The 26,457-nt window shown below is 42.0% G+C and overlaps 1 protein-coding gene and 1 pseudogene across 6 annotated transcripts; one reads left to right on the forward strand and one right to left on the reverse strand.

The window, feature by feature from the left end:
• The first annotated feature begins 491 nt into the window (after positions 1-491).
• Positions 492-23,972, forward strand: LOC110486570 (tropomyosin alpha-4 chain). Of its 5 annotated transcripts, none has more exons than XM_036945254.1 (9): positions 492-1,297; positions 6,437-6,570; positions 7,028-7,145; positions 7,318-7,388; positions 8,820-8,895; positions 12,596-12,658; positions 12,773-12,842; positions 12,992-13,070; positions 22,499-23,972. In XM_036945254.1, exons 1-9 carry the CDS (start codon positions 1,172-1,174, stop codon positions 22,569-22,571), a joined length of 810 nt encoding a protein of 269 aa, XP_036801149.1. In that variant the 5' UTR covers positions 492-1,171; the 3' UTR covers positions 22,572-23,972. The 5 variants fall into 5 exon arrangements, with proteins under 5 accessions (XP_036801149.1, XP_036801145.1, XP_036801173.1 ...); XM_036945250.1 differs by lacking the exon at positions 8,820-8,895 and adding an exon at positions 8,047-8,122 and having other exon boundaries at positions 493-1,297; XM_036945269.1 differs by lacking the exons at positions 8,820-8,895; positions 22,499-23,972 and adding exons at positions 8,047-8,122; positions 14,040-14,058 and having other exon boundaries at positions 494-1,297.
• LOC110486577 lies at positions 22,836-26,331 on the reverse strand (annotated as a pseudogene). The gene is made up of 4 exons (XR_005036221.1): positions 26,128-26,331; positions 25,555-26,009; positions 25,183-25,312; positions 22,836-25,091 (listed from the first exon to the last, which is right to left on the reverse strand). The product of XR_005036221.1 is annotated as a phosphomevalonate kinase-like (transcript).
• Between the last annotated feature and the right edge of the window lie 126 nt (positions 26,332-26,457).

Consider the following 26,457-nt stretch of genomic DNA (forward strand, 5'->3'; position numbering starts at 1 on the left):
TCTGCTACTCTCTGTTGTTTTCATCTATGCATAGACACTTTAATAACTCTACCTACATGTACATATTAACTCAACTAACCGGTGTCCCCACACATTGACTCTGTACCGGTACCCCCTGTATATAGTCTCGCTATTGTTATTTTACTGCTGCTCTTTAATTACTTGTTACTTTTATTTCTTGATCTTATCCATATTTTTTTAACTGCATTGTTACTTAGGGGCTCGTAAGTAAGCATTTCACTGTAAGGTTGTATTCGGCGCATGTGACTAATAACATTTGATTTGATTTCATACTAAATTGCTTGTCTCAGATTTACGTACATAATAATACGAAATATTCTGAGACCAGGTTGAGCTACTAGCGCGCTCTAAATATGACAATTTATTGGTTTACTGTTGCATTGTCTTTGCGTTGGAGAACTTTATTGCATTATCATTTGGTTAAAATCAAAATGATCCGGTGGCGGGAATATATAAGGCGTCAGTTCCCCTTTGACAGGGCGGAGTAGACCGGAAGCGTGCTGTCTGCTGAAATAAGGAAGAGAACGAGGCAACTGAGCAGTGGAGGGAGAGAGAACCGTCTTCTTTGCACAGCTTTTCTCCAAATTCTTAGGAATTTCAGTATTCATTTTCAATAGACAACTGGAACCACCGTCCATACATTTAGCTTAAAAGGAAAATCCTACTTGTATTCACCTTGTTGAAACTGCCTTTCGAACCTATAGCATTTATTTTAGCCGCTAGCTAGCTAACGACGCTGTCTGTCCATCGACACATCGAGGTGAAAACTTTGGTTTACAGTTTTTAGGCTAGTCTAATTGATTAATTCGGTATAGTTATCAATTGAACTACGTGAGTTAAGTTTTTTATGCACATTACATTTGTCTGCCGGTAAGAATTCATTTAGACTATAAGCTGACTTTCTACAGTGTTGAGTAACGTTAGATTTGAAAGAAACAAAGCAACAAAGCTCTGTTCTAATTTCCAGTTTGGACTCGTTGGCGGGGCGTTGGTTTGTCTGTTCGTGAAAACATCGCACCGGGAACGACGTTTGCCAGCTTGCAACCAATCCAACTGGAACGACTAACGTTAGCATCCTGCACGAGCTAGTTAATAGAAACGCGTTTTCAATCGTTGCAAGTTAGCTAGCAAACAAAATCAACGTCAGAAAATGGCCAATAGCATCGAGGCAGTGAAGCGAAAAATTAAAGTTTTGCAGCAACAGGCGGATGAAGCCGAGGAAAGAGCTGAGACTTTGCAAAGACAGGTTGAAGAGGAGAAGCGGTCAAGGGAACAGGTAATGTTGACATAACCTTCCGGCGTCTGCCAACGTTAGGCCTTGAATAATCCAGTTGCTAGGTACAGGTTTTAGCTAGGTAGCTAGATGCATTGATTTGTGATTCTATGGCAACTTTACAGTACCGTTTGAACTGAACCCCATAGCCAGTTGCCTGGATAGCTACCGTTAGCACCTATTTTTGTCGGGTTTCTTCAGCTGGCTCAGTCCAAGTCAAATCTAATTTTATTTGTCACATACACATGGTTAGCAGATGTTAATGCGAGTGTAGCGAAATGCTTGTGCTTCTAGTTCCGACAATGCAGTCCAATAGCCTCATTGGAGGTGAAAGAAATGTGACAAATTCCTGCTAAATCAGCTAGCTGGAGTTGGGCGTCTTCATAGAGTAGACTCATCGTGGATATAACCAGTTTTAGCATGGCCATTGTGTCAATTTTAAAGTAGTCAACTGGGTGGGGTTTCCTATGGGTTGTGAGAAATCAGCTAATGATCAGCACATTGTATTCAAATTGGGTGTTATGGTTTGTAAATGTCTTTAATCTATAACAGACATCTAGAGGCCACAATAAATAAATGAATGAGACAATATTTGGTTCAGGACTCCAGCACTACAGGTGGCGGTAACCACCACTATTAGTTTTCCATTTTTTTTTCAAGACAAGAAGAAAAGTGACAAAGTGGATTTGGTTTCAATAGATGCATAATTGACTTGCCTAGTTAAAGTTTTTTAATAACAAATAATTATTTACAATTTTGTTAGTAAACTAGGGTTGCAACCTTTCACACTACCAATTAAGGGACGAAGGGTGGCGTGCAGGTGCCACGGCGGTGTGGGTATGGTGTGTGAATGAATATAGTGTATGTTCTTATTCAAATTATATTCCATTTAGTCTATATCTTTACTAAAACTGTATCATTATGTAAACTTTTGACTAAACATCAAACTAAATTATCAAAGAAATCACAATTTGGACCTTTACAGCAAGAAATAACATTTCAAATGCGGAAGAGGGGCATGAGTCACTCACCAAGTCTGCATTTTTCCATGGATATTTTTTGATGCTCTTGACTGATCAAAGCTGTCTTTTTGCATAGACAGAAGTCCTTACATGACAAGTCACAGTTCACAGATATTTGAAGTTCATTTTTGATCAGGTCTGTGCAGCATCTGTTTCTTGAGTCTGACCATTTAATGGTCATCAGAGAGAAAGTTTGCTCTACAAAGGCATTTGAGCCTGGCACACCGAGGACAAATGAGACAATCCTGAACATGTTGATTAAGTTGGCTTTCCCTAGGTTTTGGAAAACTGCCACCCACTTCTCACTGGTGGATTATGTGGTGTCCTTACTGGCTTTGTGTATTTCCTCCCAGCTAGCACAAAACTCTTTATAGTTGGTCCATACTGACTGTCTGTCATTTTGAGGGCAACCACTACGCTCCAGGTCAGTGAAGGAGAGCTCCTCATAGAAGCAGATCGGTTTCAGTTTCACCATTACATCTTCTGGTGAGAAATCAAACCACTTGTCAATGTATGTAATGACAGTGTCATAGAACTTCATAAAGTCCTTTTGCTGTTTGGACCTTGGTGCTGACAATTGTTTGTCCCATCAGCTGCTTGGTCTGGTATTCAAAAAATCTGTCCTGTTTCTGCTGAATCATCTTCATTTTGGACTTCCTCTAGTTGACATTGGCATTGTCTTCTGCGTAGGCTGTGATGTCTAATATCCAGTTCATGTTTTTCCAGACAGTTCATCAGAGCTTGATGTAAGCCATTTGCAGTTTCATCACTGTCTTCATAAAAGTCAAGTAACTTGCACTGCACTCCATCAGATTCTCACGCACACTGGAAACATTTTTCTATTTCTCTTGTTTGAGGCATCACTGAGAAATACACTGGCTCACCTTTGGTCGGGGACAGATCATCCAAAATATCCTGCAGTCTTTGGTCCTAAAACATTCATTGTAATAATCTCAGTTTTTGTTCTTCTCAAGTGCATTTTCAAAACATTTGAGTCATGAAACAAAACACCGCTAAGCTTAACAAGACAGCCGGTGCGGTTGTAGTTGAGTCTGTGTTTAACCGTATGGTACAGATGCAAGGTTTCACTTGCTGCGATTTTTGTCTTTTTCCGCATTAGACGCCACGAAGAATGCACCGATATTGCTAGCAAGTGTGGCCGCCTTGTGCATTTCTGTGGATGCATGCTGAGTTAGGTCATTCTCCCCTCCATGGCCAATTGAGAATTCCCGACGGCATAAAGTAGAGAGAGCTTTCAAGTCACCACAGACGGGCTTAACCCACTTTTTTTTTGCTTCCCATTTGTTGTAGTGGCACTTTTTTTATTGCAGGGTTATCCATATTTCCTTTATGCCAAACTGACTGAACAACAACAAATTACTTAGCAGGATTTGGCTTGTTTACGCTATACTGTGATTGGATGAATATACGGGACAAGGGAGGTCCCGTATGGGACAAAGCAATTTAGCCCAATATAAGGGACATCCCGGCTAATACGGGATAGTTGGTAACTCTATTAAAACAACCAACACGTCTATGGCGCAGCCCTTGCTGTCGCAGATGCAGCATGGCACAGAGACAAAGATGGGTCCTTGGTCCATCTCTATGGATGTCCTGCATTTCCAATTATCTTAAGAATAATTGTTCCCTAAGGTCTTAGTCTTTCATTGAATGGATGTTTTATTTGTGCAATGCTATTTCCAAGATGAATGTTGGTCAAATGCTTTAAATAGTTTGTATTTCAGTTGTCCCTGTATTTCCCCATTCACTGGGATTTCAAATGTTTGCCTCCTAGGCTTGGCCCTCAACTTGCCAAATTCCTCCTCTCTAAGCTCACTAGTAGCTAGTGATGTAAGCGCCTGGGTTGCCACACAGTGCAACATGTATTGCGGTTTTATGGCGCACTACTTTGGCCCAGGCCCCAGTTGTAATTCTATGGTTAATTTGGTCACACGCAGATGATACAAGCATGTCTGTTTTCTCCTTTCATCCCATGATAAAACTCCTACAAGACACGCATGCTTTCACTATGTGCTCGGTGTCTTTTTCAAGGAGGTACACAAGTGTTACACAGAGGCCCGCGTTGAAAGCGGGTGAGACAGAGCGTGAGGCTCCCGTGGAGTCATTCTATTATGGTGCACAGGAAGTGTGGTTGCCAACTGATTGTGGTGGGGCTTTTTTTGCCACTGCTGTCAGAGGAAATGACAACTGATGACTAAAAAAAGATGTTGGTTATGAGTCGCATGTGTCTTACCTAGAGGAAGACAACCTGACAATGAATGTTTGGCCCTTCTCCCACAGAATAAATAATCGGGCCTAGTCTGGAGGAGTTGTTGTATCATTCCACCTGTCTGACTCAGCCTTCTGGAAGTCAACAGTATTCAGAAATGCTACTATTCTTCTACATGCGCTACTCTGAAGACTTGGATCATGTTGCATCTTGGTCATAAGGTGTACAAACACTAAACACCACCAAGCTAACTAGACGCCTCATTCTCAAGTCTAGAGCTGAAATGTCTCTGCGCTACAGCGTTCTCCATAGAGGAATTTGAAGGTGCATACGCATGCTCCTCACTTCCAATAATCTAGGAACCATGGCTGCAAAATACCACCTCCAGAATGTGCTTGGTCAGACCGGAAGAAGCTAACTAATAGCACTCTTGTCTTTGGTGACAGAAAGCTATTTCAGGGTGTGAGGGGGGTGCCGATTTGCATATCTCTATGGTGCTGGCCTACGTTGGCGAGAGGCCCATTTCTCGTGAAGGCTGTCAAACACTTGCATGCCAGTGCCATGGCAACCGGTTTGACTGCTCCGAAGTCGTTCTTTCATGCAGCCACAGCAGGTTGCCTGTGGTTGTGTGTGTGTAGTAGGGGTAGTTAAGGGTTGCCGTATACATCTACATCTGAAAGGTGCTGTGCTTTCATTGCTTAATGCTCCCCTTCTGTTTTCAGTTTGGTCTGTCTCAATATTGCAGCGTTATATTTACATGGTGTTCATCTGACATGTGGTCTTACCCAAAGCCATAGAGGAGAGCTTGTGGTTTCAACCTAAATGGTTCTGATACTCTTTGCAGACATGATTCCATGGCCGTCATGCTAGCGTCCCCTGGCCAGTATTTGTAAACATAGTGGCAGCAGCATCATGGTGCCCAGCTCTATAGTCAGTCAAACGCTTTACCCATTTATGATTTGTCTCATCCATATTTACTAGATGGTACATGCATACAATTTAGCAACTGAACATGGAGGTACTACAAGTAACAGACAGTCCTAATCCTCAATGTGCTTCACAGTATATACTGAGCTGTGTCAGTGTTGGCCTCCTTCTGGTCCATCTTCTGATCTGGCCATCTGGTTGTGGCTATCTAAGGCTTAGTAAGCCTTCTATCCTTCTCTCACTGCTCTTTGTCTTCCGCTTGCTATTTCTCTGACACCGCATTATTCCTGTTCCAAGGCATGGAGAGTGAGAATAGCCAGGCTACTCTCTACAAGGCACTAAAACATTTATTCACTCCAAGTGCTTTAACCTTTCCCTCATCCGTCTCAGTGCATTTTCTCTCTCTCCCTTGTTTTTCCATACCCGACCCACCCAGGGTAGGCAGCACAGTCATCTAGGCTGGTGTGCCTAATTAGTGCCATTCATGGCCATGGAGACCACTGGCATGTCTAACCCATACACCAGCACATCAGTCTGAGATTTGCTGTGTGCGTTTAGTGTATCCAACTCTTATGGTGATGAAATGTGACTGGTTGGTGTCCATTACAAAGACTCTGCGAGCACACACTTTCCCAGCTCTGTTCCAGTTCCGTCGAGAGTGCTGCTTTCTCTCTCTCACCCACACATCCAGGCTGCGGGAGAGGTGTATCCTTTAACAGGCCTGTGTGTGTCTGAGTGTAACTGCCGGTTGTTATGTCATAGTAATTCTCACACTACCAGTGTTATGTGATTGTAGGCCACATCTGTAATCCTTCTCTATATCAAAGGCTGAGGTGGTGTGAAATATGTCCTTATCATTTAAAGGTACCGGTATGTCATGATGTGTTGTCTGTGTTGGAAGAGGTGTCTCAAATGGCATTTGTGAGCTTATGGTGTACAATAATAACCTCTGTCCACATCCAGGCCGAGGCTGAGGTGGCCTCTCTGAACAGGCGTATCCAGCTGGTTGAGGAGGAGTTGGACAGGGCCCAGGAGAGACTGGCCACTGCTCTGCAGAAACTGGAGGAGGCAGAGAAAGCTGCAGATGAGAGCGAGAGGTGTGTGTGTGTTTTGAAGGGATGGAGGTGGGGCGGTGTTCTCAGTCTTCACCGGGTCACGCCACTTCCTGTTGTGGGACAAGGTCATTGGTGGGTGTGAGCTGGAATTAGCCTATTTGAGGGTGTACCCTGTGGATAATTTGTCCATATATGCTAGGTTTGTCTATATATGCTAGGATACTTTCTCACATACACACTGCCCCCTGACATCTTTGTATCAGTGCCCCTTGGATCTGGCCTGCATTATAGGGTCCTGACACCACTTATCAGCAGAAGAGAGCTGTGGAGGTAGTTTGCCACCAGACTATACAGAGAGATGTGCTCACCTGTTTTTCCCCTTCAGTATTTCTTGTGCCGAATGCCAAGGCCTGCAGTACACTGTGTAATATGGTAATTAAGGCCAAAACACTTTTTTGACACTCATTCCTTGCCTTCTCTCTACCTCTCTCTACCTTAGGGGTATGAAGGTGATTGAGAATAGGGCTTCCAAGGATGAGGAGAAGATGGAGGTGCAGGAGATCCAGCTGAAGGAGGCCAAGCACATCGCTGAGGAGGCCGACCGCAAGTATGAGGAGGTGAGCTGATCAGAGCCCCCCCCCCCCCCAACAAAAACACGGTCACATGTAGAACAAGGCTCTGGTGTGGCTTCTGAAGAAGTCTTGGACTGTGCATCACCACTTTCGTTCTCTCATTCTCTTGCTCTTATCAAATGTTTACTTCCTTTGCTCTCTGCCTCTACCCTTACAGGTGGCTCGTAAGCTGGTGATCATTGAGGGTGATCTGGAGCGTACAGAGGAGAGGGCGGAGCTGGCCGAGGGGTGAGTCGCTTTCTCACATACTTAATCAATCTCCCTGTACCTCTCCGCTACAGTCTTACACTGCATCTGCTTAAGCTTGTAGCAGAACACATAAAAACACCCACCGGTTCCATCACTTTTACACTGCAGAAGTAAGTTTAAAGCCACAATGTGTTTCAGCCACACCTTTTGCATGGCGTTACTTAACTGGCCTCAACACGGCTTTGCCTGACTGCACGACGCATTCACTCTCGTCACAGTAGGAACTGCACACCCACTTATGTCACTTAAAAAAAATAAAAATAAAACTTTTACATGTTTTGAAGATTTGTTACTAAACGTTAAACTGGAGGTGTCTTTACTATGCAACCGAAGGATACTGTTACTTTTGCAATTACCTGTAGTATAGCTGTAATAGGAAATATGTATTCAAATGTCTGCTAGCACTAACTTGGACTAGCACACTATCATTAGTGTAAAAATGGAAATGCCGTAACAGTACCATGACAATATCCAATCTGTTCTCTCCCCGTATGTATGTGCCTGTTGTGTGTCCTGGGTTTACCATACCGACATGTCGGTTACCATTTTCTCTTTCCCCTCTATCTTGGCCTTCTCTTTTTCTGCATGCGCTTCCGTGTCATGTGACCCCCCCCAACCCCTTCCCACTCACTAATAGCAACGCCCGGAGGTTGGAGGAGCAGCTGAGGGGTTTCGACCAGTCACTGAAGAGCCTGCAGGCCTCTGAGGACAAGGTACCACCCCCCCTTTCTCCCTGTTCTTACCAACTACAGGACACAATGGTGCCTTACGGGGACCCTCGACGGGTCTGACTGGGGTCTTCATTATAGGCGTCCATAAACATAAACCAGGTTCAGAAGGTTATGTGGACCAGGAATGCACACAGGGATTTGCAGTCCTCCTACCCTCGCTAACATAAAGTCCCACGTTTATCTGGCTGCACGACTGACTGCTGTAATTGTATAGCTGCTGCCTCCGCGATCCTTTCCCCTTCTCGTGTGTGCTCCTTTTCACTTCTCCTTCTCTCTCAAACGCTCTGCATGATTTTACCCGACCTACAGGCGCTCCATAATCCAAGTTTAGTAAGAGTATTTGACCACAAACATTTTCCTTTGGTTTATCAGGGATTTGTATAAGTGTGTTTTGTATTGTTGAGATATGATTTAGTTTAGCAGAATGGCCGTGGTCTGGGTCCCATTCCGAGGTTCAAGTCCATGCCTTTCTCTCCTTGTTTTTCTTTGTAAATCTCTCCGTCTGTTGTCTCTACCCCCACCATCTAATTCCCTTGTTCATTGTTACATGTCTTTTCCTTGCCCCTCACCTTATCCATTGACCTTTGTCCTCATTTCCCTCACTCCCTCTTCCTCATCCCCCTATTCCCAAACCCTGCCAAAACCCCAAATGAACTGCAAAAAAAACTAAATACTGCAGCAAATGTGCCGAGTTGGAGGAGGAGCTGAAAAATGTCAGCAATAACTTAAAGTCCCTGGAAGCCCAAGCTGAGAAGGTAGGAGGGAGGGAGGGGAAACCCTGCATGCTTTTTGAACTGAATGTAACTGCACCCAGGCCAGTCCTGGAGACAACTACAGGTCCATTGACTACCTAAAACCCTCCAAAGCCTTATTGATCTGAAATGAGTTGCTGGTGAATTTCTTTAACTACAATATGATTACCATAACCCTGGATGTTGTGCATAACCTGAATTTGAAGTGTTTGGTGTCCTTTTTAAGAATTCTGTAAAGTTTTAAAAAGCATGTGTACTGGTATATGCTACATAATGCTTGACTTTAGTCCAAAATGTCATGTGTAATCAACTTAATTCATTTATCAAAGTAGAGGCAGACCTGTTTGCCTTGTAACAGTGTCTGGGTTTGCGTCCCACCCACAGCCTCAGAAAGTCAGTTTAGTTTCAGACATCCCCCCCCCCCCCAGAACTTGGTTTGGTTCCTGCTCATGTAACCACGTGATCTGTAACATAAGCTGATCTCTGTTTGGATGAACTGACCAATCAAACTGCCAGCATCACAAATTCCCAGGCAACAACGAAGTTAGACATTAGATTGTCTGGAATGTAGAGAGACAAGTACTCTAATGGCTCTAGAAGGCTTGCCAACCCCGAGGAAATTCCAGCCCCATGTTTCAGACACACAGATGTTCTCTCCTGTTGCCATTTAAAAGGTGGAACGAGGAAGTACATACAAGCAGGCATCAAAACCAGCTCACCAGGGACTCTTTCCTCCATCCTGAAAACTCACTCCTCTCATCTGAAGAGGCCCAGGACTGGTTCTAACTAGAGGTCGACCGATTATGATTTTTTTAATACCGATTTTATTGGAGGACCAAAAAAGACGATACTGTTAATCGGCCGATATAAAAAATATATATATTTGTAATAATGACAATTACAACAATACTGAATGAACACTTATTTTAAGTTGATATAATACATCAATAAAATCTATTTAGCCTCAAATAGATAATGAAACATGTTCAATTTGGTTTAAATAATGCAAAAACAAAAGTGTTGAAGAAAGTAAAAGTGCAATATGTGCTATGTAAGAAAGCTAACGTTTCAGTTCCTTGCTCAGAACATGAGAACATATGAAAGCTGGTGGTTCCTTTTAACATGAGTCTTCAATATTCCCAGGTAAGAAGTTTTAGGTTGTAGTTATTATAGGACTATTTCCCTCTACCATTTGTATTTCATTAACCTTTGACTATTGGATGTTCTTCTAGGCATTTGTGTTGCCAGTGTAACAGTATAGCTTCCGTTCCTCTCCTCGCTCCTCCCCTGGGCTTGAACCAGCAACACAACGACAACAGCCACCACATCAAAGCAGTGTTACCCATGCAGAGCAAGTGAAACAACCACCCCAAGGCTCAGAGCGAGTGAAGTTTGAAAAGCAATTAGCACGCACTAACTAGCCAGCCATTTCACTTCAGTCACACCAGCCTCATCTCGGGAGTTGATAGGCTTGAAGTCATAAACAGCGCAATGCTTGACGCACAACGAAGAGCTGCTGGCAAAACGCACGAAAGTGCTGTTTGAATGAATGTTTTCGCGCCTGCTTCTGCCTACTACCGCTCAGTCAGATGCTTGTATGCTCAGTCAGATTATATGCAACACAGGATATGCTAGATAATATCTAGTAATATCATCAACTATGTGTAGTTAACTAGTGATTATGATTGTTTTTTATAAGATAAGTTTAATGCTGGCTAGCAATTTACCTTTGCTTACTGCATATGCGTAACAGGCAGTCTCCAAGTGGAGTGCAACGAGAGGCAAGTTGTTATTGCGTTGGAATAGTTAAGGTTGCAAGATAGATCCTTCGAGCTGACACGGTGAAAATCTGTTTTTCTGCCCCTAACGAGGAAGTTAACCCACTGTTCCTAGGCCGCCATTGAAAATAAGAATGTGTTCTCAACTGACTTGCCTAGTTAAATAAAGGTGTAAAAAAAATGGCTCCCAAAAATACCGCTTTCCGATTGTTATGAAAACTTGAACTCGGCCCTAATTAATCGGCTATTCCGATTTAATCGGTCGACCTCTAGTTCTAACTAGGATGTTTCAGGGGGGAGTCTGCATGGTGGTTGTCTGCTGTGGTGTAATCCTTAAACACTTCTAGATTAGAGGCCACACCCTGACTTTGCAGCTGCAAGAATGCATACCCCCTCCTCCCGTACCCCCCCCCAGGGTGATGATACTGTACTGCACTACACCCGTGCTCTGCAGCTCAGAGAGAGGCCTTTACAGCAAACTCCCATTGCCAAACGAGTGTCTGCCAATGATGTCATCCGACGAGAGAAGCCGGTTTTGTTTTCATTCTTCTCCCACCCAAACTCTAGCTACATTGAAACTGCACTAATGGACCGTTTTTCTATCTCAACTCCCCGGGCATGTTGAGTCACACTCAGTCTACACACCTCTCCCTCATTCTCTCAAAAGCTTGATGAGCCCATGCCTTCCCACTGCACTGTTGCAGCTCAGTCCGCACAAAGGTGGTAGTGAAGATATTTATAACTAACCCAAGATAGTTCATCTGTGTCGTTTACAGTGGGAGCAAATTAAGCATAGTGGGTAGAACGAGCAAGGAGGTAGGCCAAGCACGAGCTAGCGAGTTCCTATTGGTGCGTTGAAGCATATTTCCAATAGGGAACGCCTTCGCTGAAGTGCGTGTGTGCACAAACTCAATTCGACCTTGCACTCCTAAACAATGCAATTAAAAAAAATAAAAATTTTGGCAAAGTGTCAGTCAAACTTAGTGCACTGTCTTTAACATATTCTAGATTTGGGGACTGAAATGTCAGCCCAGCTTTACCTAGTTCCATCCTCACTGCCCGTGACTGGACTTCCTCTCGCCACCATATTTTGTGGTGAGAACATTCTAAACGGATATCCCTGTGACATGTCTGGGTTACCCCTTCTGTCTGTGGAGTTTCGATCACAAACTCGTACAGCAGCCACATTTAAAAGCTTTTGACCAGACTGAGTACTCAAAAGAGATGAGGAATAATAAGTATCAGTTTCTCCTAATTGTAGGCCAACCCACTTCCCAGGGGGTTTCTTTGCAGGTCAGTATCTGTTTCTCATTAGTCGCAGATGTTGCCCCACCACCCTCTTATTTTAAAAAAAGTGTGTGTGTATATATATATATATATATATATAGTGTGTATATATCACAGCACACATCTGCTAGAGGCTTCCAAATGGCGCAGTGGTCAAAGGCACTGCATCTCAGTGCTAGAGGCGTCACTACAGACCCTGGTTCGATTCCAAGCTGTATCACAACCATCCGTGATTCGGAGTCCCATAGGGCTGCGCACAATTGGCCCGGCGTTGTTAGGTTTTGGCCAGGGTAGGCCGTAATTGTAAATAAGAATTTGTTCTTAACTGACTTGCCTAGTTAAATAAAGAGGTGGAAAGAGACAGGTAAATGGAGTGCTGTTGTAAGTCCTAGCCTACCGGCTACCTCTGATAGCTGAAAACACATTTGAATTATTGTTTTAAGCTTTGTAATTTTCTTGTCGCTCTGGCTCCACTAATGTGCAGCGTTGATTCGACTCTTTCTACTACATGACACAAGAATCCTGGCTGTTCTATGTGAACGCTCTGTTGTGCTGTCCTGAATACGCCTGAGGACTCCCTAGTGTTCCCAACGTGTGATTCTGATTGGCTTTTCTTCCTCCCCTTTTGTCCCCTACAGTACTCCCAGAAAGAGGACAAGTACGAGGAGGAGATCAAGATCCTGACCGACAAACTCAAAGAGGTGAGATTCCCCGGAAACGTCTATCATGAAGCTCTGAATGGATGACTGATGCTGTGATATGTGCCTGTATTGCTGTGGTGGGGGGTTTAATAAACTTGTGTTACTTTCCCATAGGCTGAAACCCGTGCTGAGTTTGCTGAGAGGTCAGTGGCCAAACTGGAAAAGACCATTGATGACCTTGAAGGTAGGACTCTCACTCGCCATATTGTTGCAGTTCACAGTACAGTTATAAGGTGTTATAAACTGTACTCTCCTGCTTGTGCCCTCTGGCATTGTCTTGCTCTCCATCCCTCCTTGGTGTACATCTCTCCTCTCCCCTCTGTGCGCCAACAGATGAGCTCTATGCACAGAAATTGAAGTACAAAGCCATTAGTGAGGAGTTGGACCATGCCCTCAATGACATGACCTCCAAGTAAATACTAATTTAGATGCCTGTTGTGGTGTGGGTTGAACTGGAGTGTGCTATCGTGTGTTAATAACAGTATGATTCAGTAACAGTATGCAGACTGTCCATAAGAGGATGGCTCAAGTTGAGTTGCTAGGGAACTATTGTAGTGGATTGTGCTCTGGTAGCCTTTGGCTGTTTGTGCTGGAAAATGTATTGAGGCATAGCCTACCATGTACACACACTTCCATGCATCTACACCCATGCACACATTCCATTTTATTTTGACTAGGGATAGGCACATTGTAGATACAAGCATACATACGGTAGCTACAAGTAAATCTGCAGTGGTAGAACATTTCCTCAGACCTTGAGCTTTCCCCTTCAACCACTTCTGCAATGTAACGGATGTGAGCTGTCACCTTGGCAACGGCACAACACAAGGCACGAACACTGATACTTTATGTAGATATGGCTCACATGCTGTCACAGGCCTACTTATCCACATGTAAATGTGGACACAAGTTATCTTATGGATATCAATGCCTTTGACTAGTCTAGCTCAGGGATTCCATTTGGAACTATTGGGTTGCAGCTTGTGTGTATGTTGGGCGATTTCTTTCAGTCTAATTCAATTACAAGTTTGAGTATCCCGGGGTTCTACTGTAATACACTTAAAGGGCAATTCCACCACTTTTTAACATCATTCATCTCCAGCACCAAACCGGTGTCTACATATGTGAAAATAGCGTGTTTCTATGAACATTTTGAATAACTTAAATGTGCTGCCTTCACATGTTGACACTGTTATTGTGCTGGAGATTATAAAAACCAGGCTGAAATTGTGGCGTTGCCCTTTAACTCCGGTCACGCTTGGTGTGTTTTGGATTTGCATGGATTGCAGGTTTGCTGTGAGTTTACACCCCATGATGACAACCATGGTGTGTCAGTATTATTTTGAAGTGTTAAATTGCCATTGCTCCGTCTCTATTTCAGATAAATTGGACTCGTTAGATTTCTGGAAAACCCAATACACCCTGAATTCAGTCTGCCAGAACTGCCACAACGGTTGCGTGCTCTCTCCCTCTTTTCCCCCCCTTTCCTTTCTAGATAGAAAGAACCATACCCTCCTAGTCACCAGTGCCGGTCTCTCCCTTTCTCATCTCCCTTTGTCATTGGCCCAGTTGCGGCCAACACGCTGGCTGAGTTTCTGGGTTACTGCCTTTCTATTTTCCACCTGTCCTTTCCTATCTGTACTACACTGCTCGCTCTGACACTCATGTTCACACTCTGTATTTGTGACTGTCTCTCTGTACCTAATGAAGAGGGGGAAAAGAATGCCATGGCATTAGTCTCTGTTCACTGCTTTTTGGCTGTCCACACTGTCTTGGCTTCATTGGTTTCACTCCACTATGCTTTTTGGCATGGTTTTGCGTCACCAGAGGTGGGTCAGTATCTGAAGCAACTCCCCACCCCCCCTGAAAATAAGTGAGTAGGGGGAGGTATTCTGAGCAATAATTTTATCACAAGCATTAATGTGGGCACAGTAAGTACTTGAAATCGTTATGAATGAATGTTTGGCTAGATTTCTTGAATTTGGACTAAAGGACCAGGTTTGTGTAATCCTAGATTACAGGTGTGGAACAGACCCTTACCTTTCTCTCACATGTTCACCCTTCTGAGTCACGTCTGCTAAAGTGACCCAAAAGAGGAAAGCTCAAAACAGATTTGCAGGTGAATTATTATTGAAACTGTGCAAATATTGTATTTTTAATGTGACCTGGCAACAGGAACGTTACGGCACGTTTATTTGTAGATAAATTGACTCATCCTTGTTACTAAAGCAGAAAAGCCTGTAATAGTGACTAGCTCAGTCAGCGTTGGTATTCCAAACAGTGTCAGTACACGCAGCATGGTCATTGTACAGCTAATGCTACAGTAAGTAGTTAGACAAGATGCCTAAAATGGACTATTCAATGACATGCCTGTGGTTGCACAAAATGAGTCGCATGAGCAGTGACTTGTCATAATGCAAGATATTAACTTGGTAATTGTTGACTTAAGTCTACAGAATTCATTACACACCCATAACTAAATACACAGCAAACGTAAGGTTGTAATAAAGGCTATCTTGACACCATAGCATAATTATAGCCCAAAAAATCACAATCTTCAGTGGTGCCATTTTGTATAAAGGTACTGGTGAGATTTTTGAAATAAAGACCAATGAATTAATTGTTTTAAAAGTTATTCTTAACATCTGCAGTTTGAACAATTAGTCACCCCACTACTGTTTTGGTGAAGGGATGACGCTGGACCTCCCGAGTGGCGCAGGGGTCTAAGGCACTGCATCGCAGTGCTAGCTGTGCCACTAGAGATCCTGGTTAGTCCACAGGCTGTCGCAGCGACCGGGAGATCCATGGGGCGGTGCACAATTGGCCCAGCGTCGTCCGGGTTAGGGGAGGGTTTGGTCTGCAGGGAGGTCTTTGTCCCATCGCGCTCTAGCGACTCCTGTGGTGGGCTGTTATTATTATTATTATTATTATTATTATTCATATTATTATTATTCATATTATTATTATTATTATTATTATTATTATTATTATTAATAATATTATTATTATGGGTGAGGCTGGAGAAATGCAACCACTTTCAGAATCATATTAGAGAGTGATGGATGTCAGGATCCATGATATAAAAATCATAGTTTTAACCATGTTTTTAGGCTTTAATGGTTATTTATAATTACATCGTTTATAAACAATGGCATAAAACATGCTTATATTTTGGGTTCTGATGAGGTACGCCAGCTGTACCTCGCTCACGAGGCATTCATAAGTTATGTCCTTCAAGAATCAATAGGTTTAGCCTATCAATCTTAAGTAGACAATGTAAATAAATTATTACCAAATGATTCGTGTTTCCATTCAGGGGAGAAAGACTCCCCCCCCCCCCCCCCCCCCCCCCCATGTGTAAATAATAAATCATGGTACCAATAATTGCTTCTAATACACCAGATGTATGTCCTTGAACTGTTTTTACAAAAAATGGTTAAAAATTTGCACACAGGATAATTTAGTTGCTAATGGCAGCCTGGGGTACCCTGGTCGGCCTTCGACTTGAGTTACTCAATGGGTGGGCAACACTGAGCTAGCCTGCAACGTCTCTTCCTGGACTAGCTCAAACTGCGCATGTTTCAATGAAATGCCATCTTAACCAACTTCATTTGACTTCGATGCGCTATTGAGTCTTCATAGAAATTAATGTTTTCACGTGATTGATAGCTTTGTCCATTTTTATTTTTTATTTGACCTTTTATTTAACCAGGTAGGCTAGATGAGAACAAGTTCTCATTTGCAACTGCGACCTGGCCAAGATGAAGCAAAGCAGTTCGACACAACACATGGAATAAACAAACATACAGTAGAAAAAGCCTATATACAGTATGTGCAAATGAGATAGGGCAATAAATAGGCCATGGTGGCGAAGGAATTAAACACTGGAATGGTAGATGTGCAGAAGATGACTGTGCATGCATGTACCAGTCAAAAGTTTGGGCACACCACCTCATTCCAGGGTTTCTTTATTTTTACTATTTTCTACGTTGTAGGATAATAGAAGACATCAGATCTATGAAATATCACATGGAATCATGTAGTAACCAAAAAAGTGTTAAACAAATCTAAATATATTTGAGATTCTTGCCTTGACAGCTTTGCACACTCTTGGCATTCTCTCAACCAGCTTCACCTGGAATGATTTTCCAACAGTCTTGAAGGAGTTCCCACATGCTGAGCACTTGTTGGCTGCTTTTCCTTCACTCTGCGGTCCAACTCATCCCAAACCATCTCAATTGGGTTGAGGTTGGGAGATTGTGGAGGCCAGGTCATCTGATGCAGCACTCAATCACTCTCCTTTGTCAAATAGCCCTTACACAGCCTGGTGGTGTGTTAGGTCATTGTCCTGTTGAAAAACAAATGATAGTCCCACTAAGTGCAAACCAGATGGGATGGCATATCGCTAAACTTTCCCTTACTGTGGCGGCCTTCATGAGCCAGTTTCGTAGGGCTTGGTGGTTTTTGCGACTGCACTTTAAGTTCTTGACATTTTCCAGCTTGACTGACCATGTCTTAACCTGTTATGGCTGCAATCCCGATACCGGAATCGATATGACAACTACCAGTGAAAATAGAGGGCACCAAATTCAAACCACAATCTCATAATTACAATTCCTAAAACATACATGTGTTTTATATAATTTTAAAGCTCTTCTCGTTAATCCCACAAGTGTCCAATTTCAAATAGGCTTTTCAGCCAAAGCACTACAAACGATTGTTAGGTCTCCACCAAACCACAATAAGCACAGCCATTTTCCAGCAAAATATAGCATTCACAAAAACCAGAAATAAAGAAAATGAATCGCTAACCTTGAGTTATCTTCATCAGATGACTCATAGGACTTCATGTTACACAATACATGCATGTTGTTTGATCAAGTTCATATTTATATAAAATAAATCTGAGTTTACATTGGCGTGTTAGATTCACTAGTTCCAAAAACATCAAGTGATTTTGCATAGCCACATCATTCAACAGAAATACTAATCATAAATGTAGATGATAATTCAAGTTATACACATGGAATTATAGATATACCCCTCCTTAATGCAACCGCTGTGTCAGATTAAGAGAACTTTATGGTAAAAGAAACGCATGAAATAATCTGAGACGGTGCTCAAAAGTAAAAACACCACAGCCGCAAAGATGGCGTCAAAATAAACCAGAAATTACATTATAAATATTCCCTTACCTTTGATCTACATCAGAAAGCACTCCAGGAATCCCAGGTCCACAAATGTTTTTGTTGTTCGAAAATGTCTGTTATTTATGTCCAAATACCTTCTTTTGTTAGTGGGTTTGGTATACATATCCAAACGCTAATTCTGGTCAGCGCTATATCGGACAAAAAGTGATATTACCGGTCGAAGAAACATTTCAAACTAAGTACTGACTCAATCATTAGGATGTTTTTAACATAATGCTTCAATAAAGTTCCAACCGGAGTATTCTTTCTTGTCTTCGTGAGCAATGGAACGCAAGTGACTACCATGAGGAAAAAGTGCGATCACAAAATGGCTGCTTGATTGACATCTGATATATTCTGCTCTCATTCACTCCCACAACAACATAGAAGCCTTATTATAATATATATTGGAACCCCTAAGCAGTGCAACATCATTCATATCTCAAGGGGATTTCATTGGGGACTCTGAATACATACAAGCTCAGATTTCTGACTTCCTGTTTTGATTTCAACTCAGGATTTTGCCTGCCAATATGAGTTCTGTTATACTCTCAGACGTCATTCAAACAGTTTTAGGAACTTCAGTGTTTTCTATCCAATGCTAATGATTGCATATTATTATTATTATTATTATTATTATTATTATTATTATTATTATTATTATTATTAGTAACTATGACTGAGGAGCAGGCCGTTTGATATGGGCACCTTTCATCCAAGCTACTCAATACTGCCCCTGCAGCCATAAGAAGTTAAAGTAATGATGGACTGTCATTTCTCTTTGCTTATTTGAGCTGTTCTTGCCATAATATGGACTTGGTCTTTTACAAAATAGGGCTGTCTTCTGTATACCACCCCTACCTTGTCACAACAGAACTGATTGGCTCAAACGCGTTAAGGAAAGAAATTCCACAAATTAACTTTTTAACAAGCTAACTGTTTTTAATTGAAACTCATTCCACATGACTACCTCATGAAGCTGGTTGACAGAATGCCAGGAGTGTGCAAAGGGTGGCTACTTTGAAGAATCTCAAATAATATATATTTTGATTTAACACTTTGGTTACTACATGATTCCATATGTGTTATTTCGTAGTTTTGATGTCTCAACTATTGTACAATGTAGAAAAATAAAGAAACCCTTGAATGAGTAGATGTGTCAACGTTTGACTGGTAGTATGTAGTCATTGTTTCCATCTAGTGCACCATGACTGTGCTACTGCTAGTTATACATCTAAATAAGGTGGCTACAGAAATTTAAGCAGAAGCTGGCTGAGTGAATGCATTGCTATCTGACTTTACTAGTATGCTTTTAAATATTTTTCATGTTCACGCCAGCGAAGATTATGGGTCTCCCTCCAGTTTAGGCAACGTTGGCTAGTAAATTACTGATCGAAAGTTGTGATGAATACCAAATAAAGCTACATGTTGAGAAACCTAGAGATAATAGCCATACCAACATATCAACCAATATGCTGTTAAGTAGTCCTATACAGTTGAAGTTTACATGCACCTTAGCCAAATACATTTAAACTGTTTTTCACAGTTCCGGACATTTAATCCTTGTAAAAATTCCCAGTTTTAGGTCAGTTAGGATCACCATGTTATTTTAAGAATGTGAAATGTCAGAATAATAGTATAATTATTTCAGTGTTTATTTCTTTCATCACATTCCCAGTGGGTCAGAAGTTTACAAACTCAATTAGTATTTGGTAGCATTGCCTTTAAATTGTTTAAATGTTTCGGATAGCCTTCCACAAGCTTCCCACAATAAGTTGCGTGAATTTTGGCCCATTCTTTCTGACAGAGCTGGTGTAACTGAATTAGGTTTGTAGGCCTCCTTGCTCGCACATGCTTTTTCAGTTCTGCCCACACATTTTCTATGGGATTGAGGTCAGGGTTTTGTGATGGCCACTCCAATACCGTGACTTTGTTGTCCTTAAGCCATTTTGCCACAACTTTGGAAGAATGCTTGCAGTCATTGTCCATTTGGAAGACCCATTTGCCATCAAGCTTTAACTTTGACTGATGTCTTGATGTTGCTTTAAAATATCCACAATTTTCCTCCCTCATGATGTCGTGTTTTTTTTTTTTAAGTGCACCAGTCCCTCCTGCAGCAAAGCACCCCCACAACATGATGCTGCCACCCCCGTGCTTCACAGTTAGGATGGTGTTCTTCGGCTTGCAAGCCTCCCCCTTTTTCCTCCATAACGATGGTCATTATGGCCAAACAGTTCTATTTTTGTTTCATCAGACCAGAGAACATTTCTCCAAAAAGTACGATCTTCATCCCCATGTGCAGTTGCAAACCGTAGTCTGGCTTTTTTATGGCAGGTTTGGAGCAGTGGCTTCCTTGCTGAGCGGCCTTTCAGGTTGTCGATATAGGACTCATTTTACTGTGGCTATAGATACTTTTGTACCGGTTTCCTCCAGCATCTTCACAAGGTCCTTTGCTGTTCTGGGATTGATTTGCACTTCACACCAAAGTACGTTCATCTCTAGGAGACAGAACGCGTCTCCTTCCTGAGCGGTATGATGGCTGGGTGGTCCCATGGTGTTTATACTTGCATACTATTGTTTGTACAGATGAACGTGGTACCTTGAGGCTTTTGGAAATTGCTCCCAAGGATGAACCAGACTTGTGGAAGTCTACAATTATTATTTTTTTCTGATGTCTTGGCTGATTTCTGTTGCTTTCTCCCATGATGTCAAGCAAAGAGGCACTGAGTTTGAAGGTAGGCCTTGAAATACATCCACGGGTACACCTCCAATTGACTCAAATTATGTCATTTAGCCTATCAATTAGCCTAAGCTTCTAAAGCTATGACATTTTTTCTGGAATTTTCCAAGCTGTTTAAAAGCACAGTCAACTAAGTGTATGTAAGCTTCTGACCCACTGGAATTGTGATACAGTGAAATAATCTCTCTGTAAACAATTGTTGGGAAAAAGTTACTTATGTCATGCACGAAGTAGATGTCCTAACTGACTTGCCAAAACTATAGTTTGTTAAGAAACTTGAGTGGTTGAAATGACTCAAACCACTTGAGTGGTTTTAATGACTCCAACCTTTAGTGTATGTTAACTTCTGACTTCCATTGTAAATGTAACACTTGCTGTCCCATGCAGGCAGTACAAAACGAAACCTGTTCATAGCGAGCAAAATAAAAAACCTACTGTTCTACTTTCTTACTCTAGCACTTGGACTTGTTTCCTTACTAGCACTGACTTTGCTGATGGCTGCTTTGAGGGAAGATTTTACTGACTTGTTGTTGTACTTCACTACCTTAAGTTGACAGTTGACTGTATTGCTTTCCTGTCTGGTTTACCCAAGAAAGCCATTGGTCAACTGCAAAACAGACTGCTGCAGCACGGGTACTGACCAAGACGAGACTGAGAGCACACAATACCCTGGTTTTAAGGTCTTTGCACTGGCTGCCTGAGTTTTAGAATACATTTTCAGGTTCTATTGGGTTTGCAAATCTGCCATCGTTCACCCCAATACATGTCAGACATGCTTTTAAATAATGTACCTAGTAAGTCCCTCAGGTCCTCTGGCACTGGCCTTTTTAACTATCCCAAAGTCTAGGACCAAGATGCATGGATAGGCAGCCTTTAGTTATTATGCCCCCAGCCTTTGAAATAGCCTGCCAGAGAACCTGAGGGGTGCTGAAACTGTGGACATATCAAATAGATCGTAAACATTTTTAGCTTAGCTTTTCCTTAGGGTGCATTTTAGTTGTCATTTGATATTTTTTTATCTTTTCTGTAGTAAATATTTAAACTTTTATATTTTTTTATTCTGTAAAGCACATTGCATTGCGTTGCATTCCATGTCTGAAATGTGCTGAAGTAAATAGTTTGATTTTGAAGTGTAATGTTAAGTGTCTCTGGATAAGGGTGTCTGCTAAAGGCTGCTAGAAAAGTGTAGCTGACAGGTCAGACTTGTTTTATTAAATGTTCTAACAGTGTGAGTGATCTGCCACGTTCTCGCTCTGTCAGAGAAATCCGGCCATACAATCGCTCGGGCTGTGTTTGTTTCAGTGACATACTGTAGTTAAATAGGGAATTATCTGGTGATACCAAACATGGCTCTCTTTACTCTATGGAGACCTTGTGAATTATGAAGCTATGTCATAGAATTTCTTAGTCACCCCGGGTTTCATTCTACAGATTAAAGCTTACATTTTTGGTTCTGTCACTATATAGTGAAGTTGTAGACAACCATAACATTTGAATAAGTTTCCCTTTTGGAGGTACTGCTAGAACTACCAGGAAGCACTTTCTAGTATTAAGGGGGGGGGGGGGGAAATCTAAGACTTCAATATTTGACCAGGTGCTATACCGTCTTGTGGAGTTGCAGAAATAGATGTCCTACATCTTCTGTCAGCTACAGCTGAACTCATTCCTTGTTTATCCTTGACAGTTATGTATGTGACTTGTTTTCAAAGTAGTCATGTACTGATTTGATGCTATCAGGTATTGTCATGTGGATTGACATAGTTTAGCCCTCGGCGTTGCTCCACTATAGTGTAGTAGACCTCTTACAAAACTCAAACACCAATTTAACATCTCAATGTCTTGCCTCCTACGTCCTCATCTCACCACCAGGAGGATCCTTCGCTTACCTTCATTCTTTGTTTTGATTTACAGATGCGCTAGCCAACGCCAAGGAGGAGAATGTCAACATTCACGCCACCCTGGACAAGACCCTGGAGGATCTTAACAGCTTCTGAGCGGCTACTGGACCTGCGGCATGGCCCCTCCACCACCACCTCTTACTGCTCCACCCCCTCACCTCTGGCCCTGTCTCTGTCTGTGCTGGCTGACTGTTTAGTGGGGGGGTTGTTAATTGTTTTTGGTCACGGTAGCACTTTCTTCAGTCCACACCTAGCCAAACGTTTCTCCCCAGTAGACCAAATGTCTGACTGCCTCTCCCACATTCCACCCCAGTATCTGCGGATGCTCTCCTGATGAGCATCCCTCTTTTTTTTTTTTTTTGAAGCCTCTTCATAGCATTCTTTTTAGTCTTAAGGGCAACATTTACTCAAGCACCAACATCTTAAGTGTTTCACAGGTTTCTAATATTCACATTCCAGCTTAGGTGTGTGATTTGTGTTTGAGGCCATTCCTATGGTCTTTTTTTGGATGTTAGCTGTAAGCGTTTAAATACATTGAGGCGCTTCTCTCCTGTTCTGATAAGAACCCTTAAGGGGATATTTGGTGTCCACTGGGACACATATGAAGGTGGCGAGGGTAATAACTCTTACCTAATCATGTCTCCCTTTTGGAATGGGACCACCATTTGATTATTAACTCTCCCTCTGTTATCCCCATCTGAACCACTTGCCCTACCAACGTATCGCCTCAAACTCTTGTCCCCCTCTAACCACTCACCTTCTGCTGGAACATCCTTACACAAGCACTGCTTTTCTACTGCGCCAATGCCCAGAGGGTCCACAACTGTGCTACCTTTTGTCAAGGATTTTGTGTTAATTTACAATTATGGGCTGGGGGGGATTAACATGTTTTTCTTATAAGGGAGAAGTGTTTTGTTGCATGACATGTTTTTGTTTTTATCTGGAGTCATTTTCCAAAAAGGGCCGTTGTCACAAGTTACTGTAAACTGTTTTTGTTCCACCCCCCACCCTTCCAGTTTACTCCCCCCACCCCAAGATCAGGAAATTGAATTGTGAATGAGTCGTGGGTCATTGAAGGGATATAAACATCTTATAGCTTCAGACAGAATTGGATGCAGATATTCTAGCCAATTGCAGCCTTAGTCCTCTAGGCTAATTGTTATTTTTTTCCAATAAGATGATGTAGGGGAGGGGTGTGATCAGCCAATCACTACGCATTCCACTGCCAAAATGGAAGCATTGGGAGAAGGGACACAAGGGTATTATCTAGACTTATCAGTATAGACTATTAAACTATTTTTTTTCTGCAAATTAAGTGAACTGCAAACCTTATAATTAATAAAGAAATAAAAAGTAAAGTATTGCATCAAGTTTAACTGGAACTTTTCACTCGATACCTGGGTGTAAACATTGTTACCAGTAATGTTTTGATTGTAATCATGACACAAATGGACACAATTTTTAAAAATAAAGAACCATGATTTGTATTGACATTCCAATTTATTTATTTTTTCCTTCAGTTTGACACCACTCCGATTTAGGTGCTGCTACTACTACCTACTTTAAAATGTTTTATGAACACTTACCCTGCTATTAGAACATTGATCATGTCTGTCTAGTACATTTTAATTATGTTGAATGGGTGTGTAACGCAGTATTGCACTAATTTTACCATGGGTCAGCATATGTGCATGTTCCAGGTTCCCAGTTAATCGTCTAGCTATTTACAACTAAAACTATACTTTCTCGTAGCCTAGTTAACTATTTTACTATCTAAGACTATTAAAAAAACAAAATTACACATGGCACAATGATACTTTTATACAAGTGCAGACTTAATCTGTATATTGGGTCTTAGTGATGTCAACACAGGAGGCAAATGTCACCAAGTACAGGAAAATGCCAAAAAGGAAACCCCAAAGTGTCTTAATAGGGCATTGTGCCACCAGAAAAGCTTCCATGCACCTTGGCATCTATTCAAGTGTCAAACTTTATTGGATGAATGTGACAGTCACATCTCTTCTAGCTATGTTAGCCAAACTAATTTATATATCACCCTAAGCATGATGGGATGTTTTAATTGCTTAATTAACTCACGACCCACACCTGTGTGGAAGCACCAGCTTTTAATATACTTTGTATCCTTCATTTTTCTCAAGTGTTTATTTTATTTTGCCAGTTGTGTGTGTGATCCATGTAAATTAACATATTGGTCAGTGCCAATATGCACACCGTACATGTTTGGGTGTTTGATCAGATTTTATTCTTGCCATGCTACGTAGTTGATAGTACAGAACACTGTAGAGAAATAAATACTACATATTCTCACTTTCTGCTGCTCCTCAGTGTATGAAAGGTGTTCTAGGATTTTCACAGAAAATAGAGTAATGTATACCCAACTACACTTTCCAACAAGTGCTTTCAGCAAGTTCCTACAGCTGTGTAATGTCCCCTCCACATCAGTCCTCTTTCACCTTCTCTTTGGCTATTGAGAGCAGCCCAGTAGCAAGCTGCTCTTCCAGTTGTGATCCATCGCCCTCATTTTTGATTATCCAATCAAAATCTACTCCTTGGTCGAGCCCACATTCAGACTGCATCATCTATTCCTGCAGAGAGAGAGAGGGTGTGGTGTTGAAGAGGTATTGTATTTCTCCGAAAGTGAAGAACATATCAATACTATCGGTGTAGGTATTGCACCTGTTGTGAACTCCCAGTCCCTCTCCCTCCGTGTCTCTTCTGAGGCCTCCACCCGAACACAGCGAGATTGACTAGGATAGTTCCTCCAGAACCACTGCAGGTCTGACAGATGTCGCGTGTCACTCACAATCTGGGGCACAATAGAGATTACAGAAGGTATAATGGTAGAGGACAATACATGATGCTTCAACTGCTCATCAGGTAGGGCCTTTTTTAGTCAGGTTCACCAACTCTGAATATGCAGATGGTCAGTTTCTAATAGCAAGTAAGACCTGACTCAAATACTTGCGCTTGACATAAATCATATATGGCGGGACTTGGCTTGTATGTTTCCCCATAACAGTGGGGCAATTGAGAATTTTGTTATCTTACCCAGATAGGCTGCTGGGCTGCCTTTATGGCCACACGACAGAAGAACCCTGGGTCCTTCTCCCTCTGCTTCTCACCCCACTGGATCATGTCAGCACGGTACTTCTCCTCGTACTCACCTGCTCCCAACAGGTCCAATCCATGGTCCCGTAGGCATAGTGGGTAATATAAGGAGACAGTAGTGGTAGTGTTCCTCCATTCACTCGTAGTGTGTATTGTAGACCAGCTGGGCATGCAGGCTTTTGTTCCTGCCCAGCACTTAATGTCTGATCGATTAACCTCATCAAGGCAAGGTCCTTGATTATCTGAATTAGGTGTTGTATTAGCTGGAACACAAGCCTGCACACCGAGGATCGGCCAGGATGATGTAGCACAACTGTACAGAAATACCAACCTGTGCGTATTGCTGTTTGAGAGGACCCGAGAGACGCAAGATACAGCATACACCTGGACCTAGTCTGATATAAATTATACATGAACCACATTGTTAAACTAATATAACATTTGAGAGAGTATTCAATTCAGCGATTATAGCTTTGATAAATTGGTGAACAGTATGCCAACAGTCAATAGCACCTTTTGTGAATCAAATCCGTCACGTAACGTAATATTTTCCAGATTTGCGTTTCCCACTAAATAAAAGGATGAGTTTGGGTTCTACTGTCGCCATCGAAAAAACGTTGCAGCAAACAATTTATGTGTTTTATTTTTGATACAGAAGAGCTAACCTCTTCGTTTACACATTAACCGTACCACATGCATTATGATTGGTTGAGCTACAGTAATATACACATAACAAGCGCCTTATAATTATAACATTTGCTTATGTGATCGAATTTCTTAGAGAAAAATACATATTTCAATATTTTTACAACATGTATTTATTTATTTTAAGATATAGTCATT

Source organism: Oncorhynchus mykiss, chromosome 2 (assembly GCF_013265735.2).
Source record: "Oncorhynchus mykiss isolate Arlee chromosome 2, USDA_OmykA_1.1, whole genome shotgun sequence".
Taxonomy (NCBI): Eukaryota; Metazoa; Chordata; class Actinopteri; order Salmoniformes; family Salmonidae; genus Oncorhynchus; species Oncorhynchus mykiss.